The sequence below is a fragment of the Gorilla gorilla genome, chromosome 5, assembly GCF_029281585.2.
Source record: "Gorilla gorilla gorilla isolate KB3781 chromosome 5, NHGRI_mGorGor1-v2.1_pri, whole genome shotgun sequence".
NCBI lineage: Eukaryota > Metazoa > Chordata > Mammalia > Primates > Hominidae > Gorilla > Gorilla gorilla.
This window is the reverse complement of record NC_073229.2, coordinates 159,400,946-159,419,743: the sequence shown is the minus strand read 5'-3', so window position 1 is coordinate 159,419,743 and position 18,798 is coordinate 159,400,946. Positions and strand designations below refer to the sequence as shown.

Below are 18,798 nucleotides of genomic sequence, written 5' to 3'. Positions count from 1 at the left end.
CACCCTGTTGCTCTCCTAGCCCCTGCCCACATCTGTGGTATCAGTACATTTGTGAACGAATTCCCCTTACAGCATCCGCACTCAAATGCCGCTAGACCCTGACTGATGCATTCTGGAAGATTCCTCCCCATTGTCCATGTGATTGTTTGTGAACTATTTAACTCGGTTTGCTTGTTCTTTCTTCTCCATTGTAATGATTCCCGGCTTCTTCACACGAAGTGCATAGGGTGTGCAATTATTAGAGGAAAGTGCTTTGAGTCTGCTCCATTTTCTTTAAAGTGTAACTGTTGTCCATAGTGACAAATAAGAGAGAAAACAAAAGTAGGTAAAATAAGGGCACATCTTTATTTTGCTACAAGGCAGTAAGTACACCGTCATATCTCAAAAGTTCAGTGCTGGCCATCTTGCATCAAATGTTCTTAAGGCAGTGACTGGCTATCAACCACAGTTTCTGTCTCCCCAGTTGCAAACACAGGATCCACGCAACAGTTCTGAGACCATACACTTAGAAACCACAGGGGATGCGGATCAAATGCAGAACTCCCAAATTATAAAACAGTCAGGCTACACTCAAAACAAAACATAGAACATCAACAACACACATCTCCCAAAAAAGAAGTGCAACGCATGCTTGTATAAACCAACAATAACAAAAAAACCACAATAAAAAATGCAGAGTCTCCCAAACAAGTTTTCAAATGTATTGCAAAAGGAAAAAAATGTATATATATATAAAATTAAAAAGTCTGAAATACTAGTGCATAGTCAATTACCTAACACCAAGTTTCTTTTCTTTCCGTCGAAGCTCTACTGCCCCTCTGATACTAGCAGCATGTCTACAGGCTAAGACCATAGCAGCAAAAAAATGTTTTTCATTTGGCATTTACAAAATTAAATTACTGAATAAAAATATAATTTTTTATAAAACTATTTCTTACAGTAATAATTTTTAAAGCAAGCTAACAGAAAACTCATAAAATGGTTTGGTACAATAAATGTACCTTCAATGTCATTAACCATAAATGAGCATTTACAATCTGGATTAAATGTCTCATGTTATTAAGTCTACATTTAGAGTAATGCTTTCACTGATTTTTAAAAATATATGCATATGTTTAGTGATCGAGAAAAGTGAAATACTGGAGTACCTTTTATGTGTAAAATTTCAAAAAACCCATCACAGGAAAAAATACTGATCTGTTGGATCCTTTAAAATACAGATAAATCATTTTATGTTTTTTAAAAAAAATCTGCATTAAGATATTAACAACTGGCTACAATTCATTACCTAATAATTTAGGTAAGACTGTTATTTATTTTTAAAAATCCTTTTAGTTGGGTGAAATCCAATAAGACTTCATTCAACTAAATGCACTTGGTGCTGCTCTCAACTGTTGTACCACAACAAAAATAGGTTCTTCTCCCATTCATGAAAAGTTTCATGTTGAGGAATGATATATCCCAAGTCAACTTGAAGTGTTCTGAAAACCATAATGCTTTTCTGGAAATGTCTCACATGACCAGCGTCCGGGCTGAGAATGCATTCACGTATTTACGAGCTTGACTGGAAGCTGTCATCTGCTCCTCCAACTTTCCACAGGATGCAGGTTCCCAGGTACTGCTACAAGGCTGATGGAGAAAGGGACGGCAACAGGAGCGTCAGACAAACAAGCTCATTCTATAGACCCAGCAGGGCCAGCACTGACCAACAGATGGCAAGTGGTTGACACCAGGAAGGCTTTGTCAGGTAGAATCTTACCTCCCTGGCCCCCAGAAATCCAGTGTTCTTAAGGGATATGGATGATCAGAAATTATTTGTTAAGAGGGAAAACCCATTCCAAGCAGCTTCATAAGATATAATCCCATCTTCTTATTTTAATGCCTTCCGTCTATTAGGCAATTTTACAAAGCTGGAGACAGGAATGAGCATTATTCTCCAGATACCTAAAGTGAGCTATGGCCATCTACTCACTAAGCAAACTGCTGAGTGCCGTAGCCACAGTGCAAAGCAGCTCATGCACGCACTGGAATTGATCAACACCTGCTAAGTGTCATATATATGTTTTCATCAATTACTTTAGAAATATTTATCAGTATAGTTTAATTTTTTTCTTTTTTTTTTTGAGACAGAGTCATGCTCTGTCATACCAGGCTGATCGGTATTGGTGCAATCACAGCTCACTGTAGCCTCAGCCTCCCGGGCTCAAGTGATCCTCCTACCTCAGCTACCCAAGCAGCTGGGACTACAGGCATGTGCCACCAAGCCCCACTAATTTTTGTATTTCCTGTAGAGACAGGGTTTCACCATGTTGCCCAGGTTGGTCTTGAACTCCTGGACTCAAGTGATCTGCCCGTCTTGGCCTCCCAAAGTGCTGAGATTACAGGCATGAAGCCAGTATAGTTTAATTTTTAAAGATACACTAGAAGATACAAGATGGACCTAATATCTAAGGACAGCATCTCCATGCCAGGGACAGTGGCACTTCACATTTCACATGCATTATTTCATTAAAACAGCACCATCACCCCGGGAGGCAGGTTCATTCTCTCTCTAGACAGGCTCGAGAATGGAGACAGAAAATGGAGGTAACTTGCCCACGGCCACTCTGTAGGTAAGTGGTGGACTGGCTTTGAACTTTGCTGTCTCCAGCTCCTGCGATGCCTCTGTGTTGCCTCAAATGCAAACATGTACTATTTATGCCCCACTTGGTTTCCAAAAGGATGTAAGATGATTAGAAAAGAAATACAAGACAACAGAGTTTAAAAATGTGTATAAAGAAGAGTCATAATAGGGAAACAAATTTGGAAAAAATAAACATAGTTGGCCCTCTGCATCTGTGGGTTCCATATCTGTGGGTTCCACATCCATAGATTCAATCAATGGCAGATCAAAAATATTCAGAAAAAAATAATTGCTGTGTATTGAACATGTATAGGTTTTTTCCTTGTCATTATCCCCTAACAATATAACAACTATTTCCATAGCATTTACATTGTATTAGCTATTATAAGTAATCTAGAGATGATTTAAAGTATACAGGAATGAACGGGTACAATGTACATTATTCCAACGATAAATACACTCACAGCCTCGACTTTGACCACTATGCAATATATCCATGTAACAAAATTACACTTGTACCCCATGAATGTATACAAATAATAAAAAAAATTATATGGTAAGATGTGTGTAGATTATATGCAAACACAATGCTATTTTATATCAGGGACTTGAGCATCCCTGGACTTTGGTGTCCTTGCGGGTTCTGAAACAAATCCCCCATGGACACTAAGGAACAACTGTAACATGAAGATGGTATGAGATTTGCACACGAAACACCTGCCATAAAGCACAGTGCCCCAGCTAGATGTAACCTCCTGCTTGACTCTGATCTCTCTAGCAGTCAATGCAGACAGGGGAACAGAAACAAACAGATATAAGATTTGGTGGCTGTAAGCTCAAAAGGAAACCAGTGGGTTAGAAAAGGCACTATTCCTGGTATTGCTATCTGAAGGGATTATTTTCCATGGGACAAAAGAATAAGAAAGGCCTTAGCTCTTCAGAGCCTGCAGTGTCCTTTATGAGACAGAATGGACACCGGTGAAACAGGAGGAATAATAACAGGCCGTGTGCGCAGGTTTGTGGTGTTGCCCATGGGAAGAGGGGATGGGACACTGAGGAACTGTCAAGGCAATGCTGTGGGGAAAGGGTGAAAACAGCTAAGATTAGGGGAGAGAGAGGTGGAAACGCAGGGATGTCATCCAGGGAGCAAGACAGCAGCAAAGAGGCAGGAAGCTGCAATTTGTACATTGCCAGTGGGAGGGGATGTGGAGGGGAGGAGGGCTGAGAAAGAAAGGGTTAAACGACAATATAAAACAAGCCCTCACTATATGCCCCGCATGCCTCTAAGTGTTATTGATATAACTCCTCTCATTTAATCCTCACACAAAACACCTGTGGCATAGCTACCATTCACTGCATCCATTTTACAGACCAGGCAATTTGAAAGGAAGAGAGGATTTAGGCGCCATACTCAAGGTTACCCGGGTAAGAAATGATGGAGCAAGAAAGTCACCCATGGGACCACACCCCTAGTGAGTACCAGACGCTGCCTCTAATTCGAGTTCTTATCAGGAACAATAAAAGGAACCTGGGAAATTGTGTGCTCAGGGCACCAGGGCCTTGGAATCCAGGAAAGTGCTGAGATGGGGTGTGAGAGCCACCAGACTTCTTAGCAAAGAAACATAATTCTACTAAAACACGGTATGGGTACAGTGGTAGGGTTTCCTTGCCTAGTCGCTGCAACAAAGTTTCCTGACATAGGGTTTGCAGTGCAATGTTCTAGCTTTTAAACTTTCCTAGGGCACAAAGCTTGTGCCATCTCCCCACTGATGTCAACAGCACTGTCTATGAATAGAAATGTTCACTCTGCAAGCTCAGAGGCTCAACATATAACTTGAAATACTACATAGCAAGATGGATTATCATAATATTTTCCAGGAACTGAGTATCTCAAAAATGACAAGACAAAGATAACAGACAGGTATTCTGAATTGCCTTCTATTCCGAATTTAATGTTTTCCTAAACAAAATTACCAGGTTAGTTACAGTATTTGAAATAGTTCTGAATAAATCATGTTTCTCTAGCCTCAAGCATGCAGGTGAAATACACATATCTCTCTGGTGTCTATCTGTCCATACAAATTCCCAAAACATGAAATTGACACAGGAAACCAATTAAAAAACAAAATTTAATGTTATCTTTTCAGTTACTGAGCTTGCATTTGTAGTCGCTACAACAGTGTGACATTTAATAGTGACTACTTGAGGGTGAATAGTTCAATATGGTGAATATGAAGTACGATGCAGGGCTTATGGCAAGGATTAGATGCACATGGAGCCAAGGACTTGGATCTTAAAGAACAAGTGACAAAACAGGAAGCAGAATGAAATATCTTAATATCATACTATCTTGTATGTAAATTTAAATTTACATAAAGACACACATAGAAAAGAAAAATACTCAAAACGAATGGAGGGGAAGGGGAATGAAGGTGAGAATGGAGATGTGAGAACCAGGAAAGAAAGGATTGCTGCTGTTTTACTCTAGCTATGAATTTTTCCAAAGTCTTTAAAATGGCCTATTAGAATTTTTTTTTCCTATTTAGCTGGGCTTCAATCAATATAGAATTTTCTTGTCTATTTTTCTTTTTTTAGATATAGGGCCTCATTCTGTTGCCCAGGCTGGAGTGCAGGGGCGTGATCACAGCTCCCTCAAACTCCTGGGCTCAAGCGAGCCTCCCGCCTCAGCCTCCTGAGTAGCTGGGACTACAGGAGTGTGTCACCATGCCCAGCTATGTTTTTTAAAAAAATTTTTTTGTAGAGAGTGGGGGTCTCGCTATGTTGCCTAGGCTGGTCTCAAACTCCTGGCCTCAGGTGATCTTCCTGCCTTGGCCTCTCATAGTGTTAGGATTAAGGATAAGCTACTACAACCAGCCAGAATTAATTTTCTAAATGTGTAAATTATCTTAACTCATTTAAAACAATCTTATGCTTTCTATTACTATGCCTCCTGTTAAAAGTCAAGTTCTGTGTCTTTTTTGTTTTTGTTTTTGAGAGAGGGTCTTGCTCCTTGCCCAGGCTGGCACGATCACAGCTCACTGCAGCCTCCATCTCCGGGGTTAAAGTTGATTCTCCAACCTCAGCCTCCTCAGTAGCTCAGACTACAGGCAGGTGCTACACTACACCTGGCTAATTTTTGTATTTTTGGTAGAGACAGGGTTTCGCTGTGTTGCACAGGCTGGTCTCAACCTCCTGGACTGAAGTGATCCAGTTGCCTCGGCTTCCCAAAGTGCTGGGATTACAGGCATGAGCCACTACACCTGGCCTAAAAGTCAAGGTCTGATCCTTTGTAATACAGTCCTTAGGTTGACTCAGAATTCCCAAAGTCGATTCAGGAGAATCTAGTACTAAGTATTATCAACTGAACCTATTTTCAACTTGAAATCTGACTGTGTTCCTGTGAGATCCCCTACACAGCTCATCACTGTATTCATATTTAGCTCTTCCTCCAGGACTAGGTATTTAAAAATGAGAACAATATAAAGAAGGTACCATATATTTGTAATTAGAGTTCTGAGAGACCTTTCCAAATAGTTAGCTTCTCCTAAGTCAAAAGAGAATTTACCAAGAAACAAATAAAAATGAAATATCCAAATTCCAGAAAGCATAGCATTTCTGAGTCATATATCCCCTGAAGCTCAGAGCTAGGGCAGCCAAGATGACTTGGAACGCCTGATTCTCCCAGTATAGACAAACACCAGGATGTGGTAGCCACCATGAACGAGAACCACTGCGTGTAGGAACAAAAAGGCCACCAAGCATGAGCGAGGCAGCTCCTTTTCTGCACCAGGAAAGCACAAGACAAGCACATCTTACCACAATAAATGAAACAAACTGGTCAGAGTAGACATATGCCTATGTCGTGAAAGTCAAGGAAGATCAGAAGATTGAGTACTTTGGTACAAAAAAAAGAAATGCTCCCTTTCTCCCATCTTACCTGAAGCCTGGGAGCCCTATGCCAACTTTTCATGCAGAAAGAATTATTTTGACAAAGGAAGATTAATGTCTTAGTGCTGGAAGAACATTTTTAAATACTGTCATACATATCTTTGCAAATTCTCCTTGTTCTCTCTCCCTAAACTTTAGTTTCATTTACCCTAAAGAACTGCTGAGAATTATGGGTCTCTGCATATGAATTCTTGTTAAGTTACTAACCCAAGATGCTCTTGCAGACATGTCACTCTATCATAATTCATTTCAACATTAATAATCCTACCCACACATCCTCCTCCTGTGGCCGGGGAGTCATCTCGCTTATCCTGTAATGTGCCTTTAATTGCCCCTGGGCAGAAGTGAACTATAAACAGTCTGTCAAAGCTTTAACTGGGATATCCTGTTAAAGCACTTTAAATAAATATTGCCATCCTTTGTAGAAAACAGAAGAAATAAAAAGAAACAAGACCATGTCCACAGGTGGTTTTCTGTCAGAATTAGATGATCTTCACATTTTCATTTAGAACATGAATAGTTTTTTCATCAAGCTGAACAAAAACGGTTCTTATTATTATATTCATACAGCAACTTCACCCAGTATCTGCTGGCTTCAAAAGCCTTGGCAAATTATGTGTTTTACAATTTGCTGACCTAATAAGAAACTTGTATAAACTAAAAAAAAAAAAAAAAAGTAAAACCAAAGCAACTCATCAGATGGTATCATGTTTTTATTGTGTTTTGTTTTAAAATAAGCAGGCATCAATGGTATCTAAAACAGTAAAAAATAAGAATTTTCTGCTTATTCTATTTCACCTATCTGAAAAAAAAAATACTTCCTCTGGACTAAAATTCTAAAAATGAGAATTCCTTCCCAAGGGGACATCTTTTGAAAAAATGGATCAGTTATAAGAGAGACTGTAGAAATCTTTAGTTGTCTCTGGAAAGTCAGAGATAAGCTTAAACTGAAATGTTGCTAAGGTAAGATTAATGGTTACCAAACTTTTCTTGAGAGTAAATGCTTCCGTAGGTTGGCACAAATCAATTAAATGACTCCAACTTTAGCACTACTGATTTTCTATAGAAAATAATCTTAAAAGTCAGGGAAATAAAAATCGAGACGGTGACTGGAAGTTGCCTCATCCACCAATGACTCCACTTCCCAAGCCTAATTAACAATTGCAAATGTGGATGGACCTTTCCCAAATTTGGAGTTTGTCCCTGATGTCTCTAGAGGTCTCTTCACCTTTCACGTTGATAGACTTTCTAAGTTTATATCATATAGCCTAGGGTGGCACAACTTTTTGCAATATCCTTTTCCTTAGTCACATATGAGTTCCAAACTATTAACATTAAGACCAGTGCCAAATTGCTCTAAAGCAATTCTATCTTTGCTGGCCTGCCCAAGGAAGATTTTTATCTCAGAATGTTTATTCTCTCTAAGTGTCACCGAACAAAACAAATGAAAAATTCACATCTCAAAATGTCTGGGGCAGGGCATTCTGACTCTGAGCTCAACATAGCTTCTCCCTCCACTTAGCCCTTCTCAGTTCAACCCAAAAGCTATACACAGAAAAGCTGCTTAATTTATAACATTTTTTGAAAGCAGGTCACTGAATTACTACTGACAGCCACGTGAATTTCTGCCAGGGTAAGTGGAAAAAAGTGACCAAAAGGGAGAACCAAATGAGTGTGCAGGCATCCAGGGGAGCGGGTCAGCACAGCACACTAGATGAAAAAGGCTCGGAAAGATCTCTGTCGTGTGCAGACGGTTTCCATGTCTGTTTAAATGACAACACGAACAGCAGAAAAATAGAGAAAACCAGTAAATCAGTTGCTTCATCTCCATCATACCGCGAGGTCTGACTACCTTTATTTCAAGGAATCAGTTGAATCAGCTCTCTCTTTTGGTGACCCACTGACACAGTTCTGTAAGAGTGGGACAGGGAATAGCATGCCAGAGGAAACAATATACCACAATGAAAAAAACAAACAAAAACCCGAAAAACAAAAAACCACCCTGGCCTTTGGTGAGGGCTCCTTGCCTGCATTTCAAGGACAGGGACTATGTGGCACCTCTGCCTAATAATATCACCTGTGTATAGTGGCAAGTGTGCCGCCATCTTGAAAGCAATATTATATCCATTTGATCTTCACAGTAACCTGTGTGATGAGTGAAGGATATTCCATGGTCCCAAACTTATAGTTTGCTTAATTGTGTTCACTTGATGAATTAAAGTCATGCCATTTGAAAACGGTGGAGTCTAGCCTGGAACCCAGGTTCTGTTGCCCCCATGCTTGTTTATTATACTGCTCAGCAGTGCCTATCAGGCAAAAAGGGCTTGCCTTATTTTTTTGAAAAATATAAAAGTTCATAGACAAATAACAAAATAGGAGCAATCTAAAACACACTGAACCGAAAGCTGAGGGGAGTATCAGCTGCTAGCAATATTTTTAAATTCTTTGATACTGTGTAAATGTGTTTAAATAATAATGGCTGGAGAAATTTCTTTAACTTAAACTCCTTGTTTTAAAAAAGTCAGGCCATGGGCAAGCCAAGTCAGGAAATTAAAATTTAAGGCTGTCATTCTGTGGTTACGAAAAAGAGGAAAGTGAGTGAGTAGAAAGCCTATGAACACATCTTTTACACTTGGGTTTTAAATAGGAATAAAAGGAAATTATAATTTAAGAGAAAAATATAGAAGTTCAGAAGGCTTATAACTGAAAGCACAGTTTTTGATCTACCAATAAAAATGTCTACCTTAAGAAAAGTTGATTAGCATAATGTGCTTATTTCAAAACAAAGGAAATGGAAAGCACGCTGAGGAAAGCAGGCAACTCTTTTCTCCTTGCTGAGGAGGGAGCTATGCGTCTGCCTCGGTCTCTCTTGGGTAACTACTGAACGGCAGAATCCAGCAGCATTCCACAGTGCCTTTCCTACCACAAATGCGTGCTTTCTAGGCTGAATGTTTTCACTACTTCCTCATTTGTGACCATTTTATAAGCTTCTAGACTCTATGCTCTACCCCACACAATGCGGAGAAAAGGCTGAATACTGACAATGATATGACATGAAAATCTCATATATTCTGAGCCACATGAAAGACACAAATATGAAAAACATCTCAGAACATTTTTATTGTAAGAATATCCTGTTTGCTTTTACAATTTAAAATTAAAACAACTGTGAAAATATAAAAGAAACATAACAATTATAAGATTATGTAGCTGTTGCAAATTCCTTTTGGAAAAAGACTAATTAAAAAAACAAACATAACATGAGTGTACATAATGGCTTATAAAAGCCTCTATTTAAGCACTGTAGATTATAGATTAGGGGATATATGGAGAGCTCTGGATTATTAAAATTCACTGAGTCTTGGCTGCGTGTGGCGGCTCACGCCTGTAATCCTAGCACTTTGGGAGGCTGAGACAGGCAGATCACCTGAGGTTGGGAGTTTGAGCCTGGCCTGGCCAACATGGTGAAACCATGTCTCTACTAAAAATACGAAAATTAGCTGAGTGTGGTGGTGGGTGCCTGTAATCCCAACTACTTGGGAAACTGAGGCAGGAGAATAGCTTGGACCCAGGAGGTGGAGGTTGCAGTAAGCCAAGATTGTACCACTGCACTGCAGCCTGGGTGACAGAGTAAGACTGTCTCAAAACAAAACAAAAAAAATTATTTGTATCTCAATGACAAACCACATAACAATGGACAGACTTAGCACCCTGATTTTGGTGTCTATGTACCATTTCTCACTAAGAGGATTCAGAGCACCATGGGGAAATGGCTGATTCCAGTAAGAGAGTAAGGAAATGTGGCCATTAAATTAAAGCAACTTAAATTCATTCAAATTGAAAATTCTGCTCCTCAGCAGCACTTGCCATATTTCAAGTGCTCAAAAGCCACTGGCTATCATAGTGGATAGCAGCATATTAGATATTTCCTTCACATCACCGTAGAAGTTCTATTAGACAGCACTGGACTAGAGAGTAAAAGAGATTTAAGAGGCTTAACCAAATGCAATGTGTGAAATTGTTTCAATTTTGATTCTTTTTTGGATTAATGGGAAAATTTAAATATACCTGAGAATGAGAAGATTAAAGAATTATTGTTAAATATGTAATGATGGTATTAGGTTATATATAAAAATGTCTATTTTTAGAGACACATCTGGAAGTACATGAGAATAAAATGTTATATTAGTTGGAATTTACTTTAAAATACTTCAGGCTGGGCAGGGTGGCTCCTGCCTGTAATCCCAGCACTTTGGGAGGTCAAGGCAGAAGGATTGCTTGAGCCCAGGAGTTTGAGGCCAGGCTGGACAACACAGGGAGACCCCATCTCTAAAAAAAAAAAAAAAAACTAGCTGGGCATGGTGGCATGTGCCTATAGTCCCAGCTAATCAGGAGGCTGAGGTAGGAGGATTGCTTGAGTCCAGGAGGTAGGCTGCAGTGAGCCATGATCTTGCCACTGCACTCCAGCCTGGGTGACAGAGCAAGGCCTTGTCTCAAAAAAATAAAAAATAAAAAACTGGCCGGGTGCAGTGGCTCATGTCTGTAATCCCAGCACTTTGGTAGGCCAAGGCGGGCCGATCATGAGGTCAGGAGATCTGGCTAACACGGTGAAACCCCGTCCCTACTAAAAATACCAAAAATTAGCCGGCATGGTGACAAGTGCCTGTAGTCCCAGCTACTCGAGAGGCTAAGGCAGAAGAATCACCTGAACCCAAGAGGTGGAGGTTGCAGTGAGCCAAGATCGTGCCACTGCACTCCAGCCTGGGTGACAGAACGAGACGCTGTCTCAAAAAAAAAAAAAAAATTAAAAAATAAAAATAAAAACTTCATAAAAAAGAGATGAGGTAGGCCAGGCGTGGTGGCTCACATCTATAATCCCAGCACTTTGGGAGGCCGAGGCAGGCGGATCACTTGAGGTCAGCAGTTCGAGACCAGCCTAGCCAACATGGTGAAACCCTATCTCTACTAAAAATACAAAAATTAGCCAGGCAGATGTCTGTAGTCCCAGCTACTCAGGGGACTGAGGCAGGAGAATCGCTTGAACCTGGGAGGCAGAGGTTACAGTGAGCTGAGATCGCGTCACTGCACCCCAGCCTGGGCGACAGAATGAGATTCCATCTCAAAAAAAAAAAAAAAAGAGATGAGGTAAATATGGCAAAAATGATAACAATTGTTGACTCTAGAACATAGTATATTTTCCATACTTCTATGTGTGTACAAAATTTATAATAAAATGTCAAACACATAGCTTCTTGGCATTTCTAATTTTAAAACAGCAAACGTAATTTATACATATTGCATGTGCATTTATATGTATGTTAGAAGCAAAACCATAATGGCCCAGTATATGGGCGTCAAAAATAGTAATAATTGCTTGTCTAAAATGTTATTGCCATAGTCAAGCCGGGGTGATTAAAACTGAAATGATAAAACACAGAATTGCGCAGTTCCTGTGTTCTTCAATAAACTGTTCTTGCACCTAAGTTATTTAGACAGTTTAGAGGGACAGATGATCAACTGCATTACACCAGTTGCAAACATTTTACATTTTAGAAGTGTTCAAATTTTAAAATATTTTGAAACTCCTATTTTACTGTTTTAATAAAAGCATTATGACAAAAATGTCTAGATGGTTTGGCTAAAATCTCACTTAATATTTGATTTATTATAGGTACAAATTACAAAAATTATAGATTATATAAAGTACTCTTAAGTAAAATACATATCATTTAATAAATGTGCAATATGTTCAATAATATAATGTGTGAGAAATATGCCCAATTAGGTCAAATTGAATTATCAATAGAAATATATGAAATAGCACTGTGTTTTAAACAAACAAAATTACCAAATTGCATAAAAACATCTATAGAAATATTATTGAATCAGGATTATATGAAATATAGGCAATGTATGTTTAAATATTTAGAGTCACTTGATGCATTTTCCAATACTTATCACAATAGTCTGAAACATTTTAGAAATCACATATTTCTGTGGTATCAGAAGCTAGAACTCCATGACATAAAAATGAAGGAGATACTTGGTGTATAACATTCATTCATTTAGTGAATATTTCTTTTTTCCTCCCAATTGGCAAGTATGTAGAACAACATTCACTAAGTATTTCTTAAAATAAATTAGTATCTATTATAGCAGATTAAATTATTTTTGTTTGTTTGAGATGGAGTCTCACTCTATTGCCTAGGCTGGAGTTCAATGGCACAATCTGGGCTCACTGCAACTTTCACTTCCTGGGTTCAAGCAATTCTCCTGCCACAGCCTCCCAAGTAGCTGGGATTACATGTGCGCACCACCACGCCTGGCTATTTTTTTGTATTTTTAGTAAAGACAGGGTTTCACCATGTTGGCCAGGTTGGTCTCAAACTCCTGACCTTGTGATCCACCCGCCTCTGCCTCCCAAAGTGCTGGGATGACAGGTGTGAGCCACCACGGCTGGCCTTAAAAAATTTTTTTTAGAGACAAGGTCTTGGTCTTGTCTCCCAGGCTAGAGTGCAGGGGTATAATCATAGCTCACCGTAACCTTGAACTCCTGGGCTTAAGGGATCCTCCTGCCCTAGCCTCCCAAGTAGCTAGGATTACAGGTATGTACCACTACACCCAGCTAATTATTATTATTATTATTATTATTTTTTTTTTTGAGATGGAGTCTCGCTCAGTCACCCAGGCTGGAGTGTAGTGGCACTATCTCAGCTCACTGCAAGCTCCGCCTCCTGGGTTCATGCCATTCTCCTGCCTCAGCCTCCCAAGTAGCTGGGACTACAGGTGCCCGCCACTACGCCCGGCTAATTTTTTTGTATTTTTAGAAGAGACGGGGTTTCACCATGTTAGCCAGGATGGTCTTGATCTCCTGACCTCGTGATCCGCCCATCTCGGCCTCCAAAAGTGCTGGGATTACAGGCGTGAGCCACCACGCCCAGCCCAGCTAATTATTTTTAAATAGAGACTGAGTCTCTCTATGTTGCCCAGGCTGGTCTGAAACTCCTGGTCTCAGCTATCCTCCAGTCTTGGCTTCCCAAAGTGTTGTGATTACAGGCATAAGCCACTGTGCCTGGCTTTACAGCAGATTATTAAAATATATCTGGTCAGTGTAAACCAGTAAACTACATGGTTTAGACAGGAGTATTGACTCTAAAATTAACTTTCAAGTCTCAATTATTCAGTTTGATAGAATTGACAAATATTACCTTCACCATACACAACTTAATCTCAGTGTACAGATGTTAGAATCCATAAAGTGCCAATATGACTCACTGATAGACAGGAGAATACAGATTAATAAAATAGAGCTATAACTTAATTTTGAGTTTCAAAGATAACCAATATTTCCATTAAATAAAATACAAATATACTGATAAAGTTCAATACTGAACTATGGGTTTCAACTTATGTAATGGTAATTGTCCCCAAGTATATTTATGTGTTGGCTTTTTGAAATTTAGAACAGACTTTTTCTATACTACTACAAATACAAGTTGGCCCCAGACTAGGTTAGAAAATATACGCAAAACTTAATCTAACTTAATTAAAACACTAATAGCAGTAGTTGAATTCTGTTCTCTAGAAACCAAGGGCCAAGTAACTTAGGTGGGAATAAAAAAAAAAAAAAAAAAGCAAAAGCTTTTCTTCTGGACCTAAGAACAGCTCTCAGGAAAATTTTGAAATGGCTGCCCTTTGCCTTCAAATCTTTGTAACTCCCTTTCTGGGTTCCTCTTATGTCTGGATGGAGTTCATTCTCTTCCTCATCTCCCAATTCTTTGTGATATTCTTTTTTTTGAGATGGAGTCTCATTCTGTCACCCAGGCTGGAGTGCAGTGTCACGATCTCGGCTCACTGCAGCCTCTGCCTCCTGGGTTCAAGCGATCCTCCTGTCTCAGCCTCCTGAGTAGCTGGGATTAGTAGAGATGGGGTTTCACCGTGTTGGCCAGGCTGGTCTCAAACTCCTGACCTCAAGTTATCCACCCGCCTTGGCCTCCCAAAGTGCTGGGATTACAGGCATGAGCCACTGCGTCTGGCCTCTTTGTGGTATTCTGAGTCTTCTCCACACGGGGCCGACTCCAGCCTCACTGACGCAGGAACTTGTCCAGATTCCCCATAAATACCGACTCCCTGTCTCACACTCCAGTCCACAGCCATTTTACCAAAACAATTGCTGTCAGAGAGGCCAGAAAGGAAGCAATCTGATTTAATTAAACAAAATGTGCTTGCAATCCTTATTTAAAAATAATACTACGCACTGGCCAGGTGCGGTAGCTCACACCTGTAATCCCAGCACTGTAGGAGGCCGAGGTGGGCAGATCACTTGAAACCAGGAATTCGAGACCTGCCTGGCCAACATGGCAAAACCTCGTCTCTATCCAAAAATACAAAAAAACAGCTGGGTTGCCGGTGGCTCACACCTGTAATTCCAGCTAACTGGGAGGCTGAGGCATGAGAATCACTTGAATCTGGGAGGCGGAGGTTGCAGTGAGCCGAGATCACCCCACTACACTCCAGCCTGGGCCACAGGGTAAGACCCTGTTTCAAAAAACAAAGCAACGTCAACAAAAAACCCTGAAAAACTAAGCATCACAAATACTTAAACAGGGCAAGTTTTCAGATTCTCACAATTTGAAATGAGAAACTATCACAAGAATGGGAAATCCCTTTAAGGTAATGGGCAGACTCTCAAAGGCTGCTGTCCTATGATCGTGCCATTTAACTTACAGCAAGAAATATGACTTTCAGCTTCTGAATCCAGGCTCTTCACTTCCTCTAGGGTTATGAAGTTTCCCTCTGCATGGCACAGGGGGATGGAGGAGAGGGCTCTGCAGGTGGCTGGGTATTGGGCTATTTAATGTTAGAAACTGCTTTAAATAATTTAGGGAAGCAAAATTTGCATTCTTATTTACATTTGGCTCAGGATTAATTTGGAATTTGTTATATTTCATCAACACACACCCACTTTAGGGTTACAAGGGAAATCTCTTTTGATATTAAAACCTGACAGCAGATGGTCAACTTCAGATTGGCCTCACAACATTGACAGTTGACTTTCTTATTCTGACAGTCAAATACATTGCAATTATTTTCTGTCTGACTAATTTCAGACTTCATTTAAAATTGGAACAGTCTCTGAGCTTTGGTTGCCTAGGGATACAGCATACAAAATAAAAAATTTGGAACATAAAGTAAACTATATTGATATATTTTTATAAAACATTTGAGGGCAGAAGAAGATAGTGACACACGTGTAATACATCTTAGTCTCAGTCACAGTAAGAAATGTTTCATTTCATCATGCTTTGGGGAATCTGCACTCATAAAAATTTCTAGCATGTCTCATATGAGTAGCAAAAAGGAATTATTGGATTTTTCTAGACATCAAGAATTGTATAAAAGCATTACTCCCCTATGTCTAAAATGTTGAAAACGAAAAACAGACCACCAGCACCACCACCACCACCACCACCACCACCACCGAAGATGACAGTTTTTCAGTGAATGAATTTTAAAATACCAATGTTGGAATAGTAATTACCTGCAAGGGGCTCGCCAGGGACCTGTTTTTAGGTACTGTAAATGCTTTGAGAACATTGTCTTCATCTTCTGATGCTGGTGCCATTAAAACGGAGCTTGTAAGAATATTCTAAAGGGAAGAGAATAATTTGAAATTTAAATGAGGTTGGATAATATGAGAGCCAACATTTTTCTAACACTGTGGAGAGTAGATTACTATGAGATGATACATATTAGCATAAAAAATGCAGTTATCTGCCAGAAATTCTCCCCACTATGAGCTAAAAGGAGAAATCAACTATGTCTGAACCTTAATCCCATTGTGGCAAACATCACCACAACACAAAGCTCCTTTGGGATCCCAGAGTTCTAGGCATGTGTTAGGCACTCAAAAAACATCTGCTAAATGAATTAATAAATACATGCCTTTCAAAATAGAAGATTTACTAAGTTCTGGGGAGAGAACACTTTATTTCATATATTGGTACAGAACTATCAATATTTTAGAGCTATAAATTATTGGCAAAAAATGATGAAAAGTAGGGAATTTAGAACAAGACCTTCTGAGTTCCAACCCAGCACCATCCCTTATTAGGTATATAATCTTGAGCAAATGACTAAGCCTCTTTGTGCCTCTGTTTTCCAGTTGACATAATAGAAATGATAATAATACCCACCTGGTCGGGCACGGTGGCTCACGCCTGTAATCCCAGCACTTTGGGAGGCCGAGGCGGGTAGATCACCTGAGGTCAGGAGTTCAAGACCAGCCTGACCAACATGGAGAAACCCCGTCTCTACTAAAAATTCAAAATTAGCCGGGCGTGGTGGCGGGGGCCTGTAATCCCAGCTTCTCGGGAGACTGAGGCAGGAGAATCGCTTGAACCCGGGAGGCAGAGGTTGCAGTGAGCCGAAATCGTGCCATTGCACTCCAGTCTGGGCAACAAGAGCGAAACTCCGTCTCAAAAAAAATAAAAATGAATAAAAATGATACCAACCTTACAGGATAATTGTGAGAATTAACTGAATCAATTCATCGAAAGCCCCTAGAGCAGTACTTACCACTTAGTACCTACTAAATAAATCTTAGCAGTTGTTATTAGCTCTGATTTTCCTTAAGACATAAGGACAACCCTTCACAAATTATAAACTTTAAAAATGGTGGTAGTAACCCAAAGCAATTGGGTACAATACTGGGCATCTACTATAGACAACGTGGTTGATACCATATGAGATGCTACACAAACCAAACAAGAGACAACTTAGCAAGAAGACAATATTATTCAGAAGACAAATAAAGGAAAATATATAAATGAACATAGTTTTTATATCCATGTAGCAGAGTTTTTTTAAATGGCCAAGGCACTCAAATAATGAGAAAACAAATAATGAAAAAGTCTGCAATGTTTCTAATACATGAAAAAATCTCAACTTTATACTCTACATTAATAATCATTTTTTAAAAATCATGTGCAGGAGAACATTTAGAAATAAGATGCGTTAAAGAGGGAGTGCTGAAACCGCAGCAGCCCTATGCCACACACAGGATTTTGTGAGGCACCAGTGTCACATAACAACTTGGGGGCTGGTGCACACGTACTTACCGGTGCATCTGCCACAGGCGAGGTCTGCGTGAACAGTTGGGTATTCAGACCGTCCCCTTCCCAGTGGTGTGAGCAGAAGAAGTTTCCTGATTTATCAGTTGGAGATTCCACCTAAAAGCATATAGAAAGTGCTTTGTTGTTTCTAGAACTTCCTATGAAACATGTACAGTCAGGAGTATATTTCTGGCCAGTCCCTCAAATACTTTTATAAAACTATGTTGCTAACTTACACTATCAGCTCAATTTGCTCTATCTTCTGGATTCAACAAAGAAACACTGATGGCAAATTTAAAATGTGACTAGCTCCAAATTTACTGCCCCTGTAAAGCTCCTATGTTTTCAATCAATGTTCTGATTCTAGGTGTTTATTCTATTAAGAATATATTTTAATGATACACCTAGTAGTGTTGTATCTGTCAAGGATTTTATTTTGGTGACATAAAAGATCTTTTGGTGACAAAAGACTGGTTTTTAATCACACTTCTGGTAAAACTCTCCATTACTAAATAATCAAATCAGATTTTTAGCTATAAAAAACCAAATACTTATCTTTACATGAAAATAAATTCAAGAAGCACTGTATCTAACCTGCTGGAAAACAGCTGTTGCCAACAAGCTAAAACTTTGATCCTTGCAGGTTAGATTCCCTTTTTTAATTTTAATTTTTATTTTTTTTGAGACGGAGTCTTGCTGTCGCCCAGGCTGGAGTGCAGTGGTACCATCTTGGCTCACTGCAAGATCTGCCTCCCGGGTTCACACCATAATCCTGCTTCAGACTCCTGAGTAGCTGGGACTACAGGTGCCTGCCACCAAACCCAGCTAATTTTTTTGTATTTTTAGTAGATACGGGGTTTCACCATGTTAGCCAGGATGATCTCGATCTCCTGACCTTGCGATCTGCCCACCTCGGCCTCCCAAAGTGCTGGGATTACAGGCGTGAGCCACCGCGCCTGGCCTCCCTTTTTTTAATACACTTAATTAAAGATACTATTATTTTAATTTAAATTCCAATTCTTCACATCTAAAAATGAAATATCAACTTTATATAATCAGTAATGTTTAAAAGTACATTAAAAACCTCTTTCCCTCCCTTTTCTTGATACTCTC

General features: G+C 39.6%; 1 protein-coding gene across 4 annotated transcripts in view; it reads right to left on the bottom strand.

Moving 5' to 3' along the window:
- Positions 1 to 322: 322 nt before the first annotated feature.
- The window catches only part of MYB (MYB proto-oncogene, transcription factor), a 37,781-nt gene continuing 19,305 nt past the window's right edge, over positions 323 to 18,798 (bottom strand). For all 4 annotated transcript variants that reach the window (XM_019030209.4, XM_019030213.4, XM_019030210.4 and 1 more), the window contains 3 exons: positions 17,692 to 17,802; positions 16,113 to 16,220; positions 323 to 1,629 (listed from right to left, as the gene is read on the bottom strand). In XM_019030209.4, the coding sequence (XP_018885754.1) occupies positions 1,513 to 1,629; positions 16,113 to 16,220; positions 17,692 to 17,802 (336 nt within the window). In that variant the 3' untranslated portion in view covers positions 323 to 1,512. The remainder of the gene's footprint in view (positions 1,630 to 16,112; positions 16,221 to 17,691; positions 17,803 to 18,798) is intronic.